Raw genomic sequence first — 6,000 nt, 5'->3', positions numbered from 1 at the left:
TGATAACATCTTAGAATCAAGGTTTTAATTTCATTTTATTCTAATTATAGATAATATGCCCTCAATACTGTTATTCTCCAAATATAGCTTAGATTAGTATATTTTGATAAGTTATATTCTAAAAGGAGTCTTAGAATGAAAAATTCAAACAAAAATAATAATATATGTCTTCTTGAATACAGTATAATGAGATAGGTGGACACATTTTTTTCCCCCTCAGGAATGTCTATATTTGTTGGACTTTTTAAAAAAACATTCTACTGAAAAAATTCAAACCTCTATTTAATATACCAAATTTACATGCAGTTCCAAATCAGGATGACAGGTTGTAAGATTATGCATTCGTCTAAGTAGGTAAAACGTTATTTGTCCAGAAAAAGCTTCCTAATGGTTCTGCTAATAATAGTCAACTGACCTAACAACAAAGGACTTAGCTGAAATTACTGATTCTTTTCCCCAGGTGAAAGAAGCAAATTAATTTGTTATTTTCAAATCTAGTCTTTTGTAGGTAGTATGATATTTCAGGATTGTAATATTTTTCTTCTATTTAGCTAATCTTATTTTTAAGAAACGAGGTTCTTGTTTTCCTCTCTGCTTCCTTCTTACTTTCAAAAGCACATGTACTTATATCAGCTAATTCATGAAAAGGTAACCAATATCTGGCCAAGTTCTTGTCTTGTTTCCTGATGTCACATAAATAAGGTTTCTCATCAGGTGAATCTCAATGATTTTGTTCTTTCTTTCTCTTTCTTTCTTTCTTTCTTTCTTTCTTTCTTTCTTTCTTTCTTTCTTTCTTTCTTTTCTTTTCTTTTCTTTCTCCCTTCCTTCCTTCTTTCCTTCCTTCCTTCTTTCTTCTTTTTTTTCTTTCTTTCTTTTTTTTTTTTGGGGGGGGGGTTCAGGCCTAAGACAAGAAGCTAGTTCAAATATCTTTCTCCCTTTACCTTAGACTATGTTGTGTAAGTAAAATCTGACAGGAGTTTGGTTTGAAGATTTTAGTGAAAATGCTTGAGTCTCTGGCTACACATGTAATGACTAGAATTTGTGTTGTCTGTTCAGACACTGACATTTACAGATGAAAGATATACATAGCACCTATATAGTTTTTTATTTTATTTTTTGGATGAATCTTGATCCCTCTTCATCCCATCCCACCCTGACCCCAAGGGTTTATTTTATAAAAGGGAATATTTTAAGCCTCAGTTTGAGGGTGTATTAGGAAATAAATAAAACCAATTGGCTGCTAGTCACTTATTTCCAGAACCATCTTTAAGCACAATATTTTTAAAAAATATGAAATGGTTGTGAATTGCTTTCTTTTCACTCTCTCATTCCAATTTATCAAAGGAAACAAATAAATATCATGCATGTTGTTTTTTTCAGTCTCCTGTGAAAATAAATGCATCTGTACCTGCTATGAGACTTCTCAGCAGAATCCATAGCAGTTGTGCTTTTAACATACCAATTGTTTTAAATCTGTCAGAAAGAAAAGGTAACATTCAGTCTTTTTCATCAGCACTGCTGGGAAATGAAAACATGAATCTTCTAGAACTGGTTTGACATGAACTCTGTGACCAACAGATGTGTGGCCCTCTTTTGTATGGTATATACACCGGCCTGCGGTAACAGATCCTTCAACCCTCACCTGAAAGGGAGGAGCTCAGATTTTGTACCATAGAAATCTATTTTATCCAATATATTATTTTTTTTATCTTCTTGATAAGTCTAGCAAGGTACAGACTCTTTTACTAGATTGAAGTATTTCTTCTTGTCTTTCAAATTATAATCAGAGCAAAGCAAGATCATCGCAACAATAGAAAAAACATCTCTTTACTGGTGAGAGGCTTTGCTTCAGGACCACCATGTCAACTGCTATTTTTAGGTTCAAAGAGAAAACATGTAAAGAGCACTATTGTCATCTAAGCAATAAGTTCTAATGCCACTGTAGTTACTGGAGCAGCATCGATCAAAGGCATCATGGTGACCCCGAGCACTAATCTTCTCTCTTTCCCTCAGGTTTGCTGGCAGCTGTGTCTCAGAAAAAAAGCTGTCTTCAGCAAGGCAGAAGCAGGTAAGAGAAATACATTAGAAGTCTATGTCCCATCCTGAGTTGTCATCAGGTGGTGGTTCGTCATTGTCCTCAGGGAAACTGTCAAAATTGCTTGTGTCTGTGGGTGATGCAACCTAGAAATGAGAGAATAAACAGTAGAAGTCTGTCTGATTTTCTAGTAAAATCTCAAAATAGCTTTTAAAATAGAATTCTTTATTCATTCTCTAATCAAATGGATGTTCATGGAGTGTCTACTAGGTAACAGGATTTCTGCTTTGTTATATTGGGGGTAACAGTGGTGATGGAAAATGAGTATAGTTCTTGCCCTCATGGGGTTTACATATTAGTAAAAAATAAATTGTGTGATTATAATTAGCTATAGATTTTTGTGATTGTTTTACAGTTTGGTTAGTGCTATAGAAAATAAAGTACCAGCCCTGGACGGTTGGCTCAGCGGTAGACCGTCGGCCTGGCGTGCAGGAGTCCCGGGTTTGATTCCCGGCCAGGGCACACAGGAAAGGCGCCCATTTGCTTCTCACCCCTCCCCCTCTCCTTCCTCTCTGTCTCTCTCTTCCCTTCCTGCAGCGAGGCTCCATTGGAGCAAAGATGGCCCAGGCGCTGGGGATGGCTCTGTGGCCTCTGCCTCAGGCGCTAGAATGGCTCTGGACACAACAGAGCGACGCCCCAGATGGGCAGAGCATCGCCCCCTGGTGGGCATGCCGGGTGGATCCCGGTCGGGTGCATGCGGGAGTCTGACTGCCTCCCCGTTTCCAGCTTCGGAAAAATGAAAAAAAAAAAAAAAAAGAAAAGAAAAGAAAATAAAGTACCATGAGAATATGTGTCATCATGGAAAACCTCCTTGAAAAAGTATTACTTAAGCCTGACCAGGCAGTGGCGCAGTGGATAGAGCATCAGACTGAGATGCAGAGGACCCAGGTTCGAGATCCTGAGGTTGCCAGCTTGAGCCTGGGCTCATCAAAGTTTGCTGGCTCAAGCAAGGGGTTACTTGGTCTGCTGTAGCCCCACGGTCAAGGCACATATGAGAAAGCAATCAATGAACAACTAAGGTGTCGCAACCAAAAACTGATGATTGATGCTTCTCATCTCTCCCCGTTCCTGTCTGTCTGTCCCTATCTATCCCTCTGACTCTGTAAAAAAAAAAAAAAGAAAAAAAAAGTATTACTTAAAACCTAACAATCAATGAGTTCAATAAGAGGGAATAGCACATACAAAGGTCTTGAGATGTGAGAGAGCTCCATGCTGTGAAATAACCAAAAGAGGCAAAACTGGCTGCTGTACAAGGAAGGAGGGGAGGGGAATGAGAAATAGGAAAAACAGGCAAGAGTCAGGTTATATAGAGTCTTGTAGGCCATTTCAAGGATTTTGTATATTTGTTCCAAGTATAATAATTAGCCATTTCTAAACTCAGGCAAAACTTGCAAATTTTCTGGGCATAGTTCAATCTATAGAACATCAGTAAAAGCTGTGAAAACAACATATTTTAGTTCCTCTCATATTTTAATATTTAAAGCCATTTACAGATGTATATTTCCCCATTTAATATTACTATTGCATAAAAGGAGACCCCTTATAAATTAGTTTAAGGTAGTGTAAGCTTAATATTTACTCCTCCAAGTTTTTTATTCTATTGTTTTAAAAATAAAATTTCATGAATGTAATTGGCATCTGTAATATAAGACATGGTAATGGCATTTCTGTTTTGATTGTGTTTGTGAATAAACATAAACATTAGCACAGAAATAAATCTTAGAAGTCAGGAAATGTTTCTGTATAAAGACTAGTCTTGAGTTGTTCCCAGAAGAAGGACATACATAAATGAAAGGCTTAGGACCACAAAGCAGACCTTTCTCCCTTAGTTAAGGTGCAGTACATTTTATTAGACATATGCAGTATTATACAAAAATAAAAATGCAATACAAAAATAAAAACTGAAATTTATTTCAAGTTGATATAGTGTAAACACTTAATCCCTTTAGTGGCTGGCTATTTTACAAAAAAATTAATGTGTTCAGAAAAGAGAGTTTATTTTTTTTTAAGCCTAATGAAAGAATAAAAGAACACAGTTTGGCCTGAGAGTGTCTCAAAGTAATATGGGGGCAGTATTTCATCTATTTTATTCCTGAGTAGTATTTAATTGTATATATGCAAACATCTTTTTTATCCAATCATCCATTGAGAAACATTTAGGTTGTTTCCATGTCTTGGCCACTGTGAATAATGCTGCAATGAATATAGGGATACATATACTTTTATGAATAAATGTTTTCAAAATTTTTAGGTAGATACTCAAAAGAGGGATTACTGGGTCATATAATTGCTCTCTTCTTAATTATTTGAGGAACCTCCATACTGTTTCACCTAGAGGCTGCACCAATTTACATTCCCACCATCAGTCCCTTTTCTCCACACCCTCTTCAATCTTATTTCTTGTCTTGCTGTTAATTGCTATGCTAACAGGTGTGAGGTGGAATCTCATTGTGGTTTTGATTTGCATTTTTCAAATAGCTAGTGAAGTTCAGCATCTTTTGATATATCTGTTGGCCATCTGCATGTCTTCATGGGAAAAGTCAGTTCAGGTCCTCTGCCCATTTTTAATTGGATGGGTTTTTTGTTGTTGTTTTTTATTGTTGAGTTATGTTAGTTCTTTTTATGTTCTGGATACTAGACCCTTATCAGAATTATCATCTGCAAATATCTTCTCTCATTTGGTCAGTTACCTTTTTGTTTTGTTAATGGTTTCTTTGGCTGTGGAAGAGCTTTTTAGTTTGATGTAGTCCCTTTCATTTATTTTTGCTTTTACTTTCTTTGGTTTTGCAGTGAAGTTCATATAAACTCCTTTGAGACCAAGGTCCACACTTTAGTACCTATATTTTAATCCAGGTATTTTGCTGTTTTATGTATTATAGTGAAGTCTTTAAATTGATTATGAGTTAATTTTTGTGTAATGTCAGCAGTCTAGTTTCATTCTTTTGCATGTAGCTTTCCAATTTCCCAATGGTGTTTATTATTTTTTTAATTTAAAAATTAAATTTAATGGGGTAACATTGATCAATAAGAATACAGAGGTTTCAGGTAAATATCTCTATAATTTTGGAACTGTTGATTGTGTTGTGTATATATCACCAAAAGTCAAATCTTTTTCTGTCACTGTATAATCATCCTTCTTTATTCTTATATCCCCATCCTCCTTCTGGTAACAACTTCACTTTTATTTATGGGCATGAGTCTGATATCTCACCTTTAGCTTTTTCTGATTTACTTATTTCGCTTAATATAATGTTCTCAAGGTCCATCCATGCTGTTGTAATGGCAATATGTCATCATTTCTTATGTCTGAGTAGTATTCTATTATTCTATTTTATATATGTACCACATCTTCTTTATCCAATCCTCTATTGAGGAACACTTTGGTTGCTTCCACATCTTGGCCACTGTGACCATGACCATAATTTAGTGTGTGTGTGTGTGTGTGTGCGCGCGCACGTGCACGTGCGTGAGAAAGAGAAAAAGAGAGAGAAGACAGAAAAGCATCAAGTCATTGTTCCACTTAGTTGTGCCATTGATTGCTTCTCATATGTGCCCTGACTGGGGCTTGAACTAGTGACCTCAGGGGTCATGCTGGCACCCTAAGGACTGGCAACCCCAGGCTTGAGCTGGTACTCTTGGGACTGAGCTGGCAACCTGAGGATGGGTGACCCCCGCTCAAGTCAGCATTCTTGAGTTCTAACTGACAACCTCAGTGCTCCATGCTGATGCTGTATCTACTGCACCACTGGCCAGGGAAATAACATATTGCTTTGTAGTATAGTTTGAAGATGGGGGAAGAAAAGTAATATGGGAACTAGAAAGAAAGATATATGTGGGGGCATAGATAAAACAATACTGGCCAGGAATTCAGAGCTGTTGAAAACAGTTGCTGCTCTGCTGAGCAA

At 36.7% G+C, this 6,000-nt stretch overlaps 1 protein-coding gene across 3 annotated transcripts in view; it reads right to left on the bottom strand.

Moving 5' to 3' along the window:
• Window positions 1-221: 221 nt before the first annotated feature.
• The window catches only part of PRKG1 (protein kinase cGMP-dependent 1), a 1,486,994-nt gene continuing 1,481,215 nt past the window's right edge, over window positions 222-6,000 (bottom strand). For all 3 annotated transcript variants that reach the window (XM_066243386.1, XM_066243385.1, XM_066243387.1), the window contains one exon: window positions 222-2,181. In XM_066243386.1, coding sequence (XP_066099483.1) covers window positions 2,083-2,181 — 99 coding nt within the window. In that variant the 3' untranslated portion in view covers window positions 222-2,082. The remainder of the gene's footprint in view (window positions 2,182-6,000) is intronic.

The sequence above is a fragment of the Saccopteryx bilineata genome, chromosome 9 (assembly GCF_036850765.1).
Source record: "Saccopteryx bilineata isolate mSacBil1 chromosome 9, mSacBil1_pri_phased_curated, whole genome shotgun sequence".
NCBI lineage: Eukaryota > Metazoa > Chordata > Mammalia > Chiroptera > Emballonuridae > Saccopteryx > Saccopteryx bilineata.
This window is presented reverse-complemented; position numbering and strand designations above follow the sequence as displayed.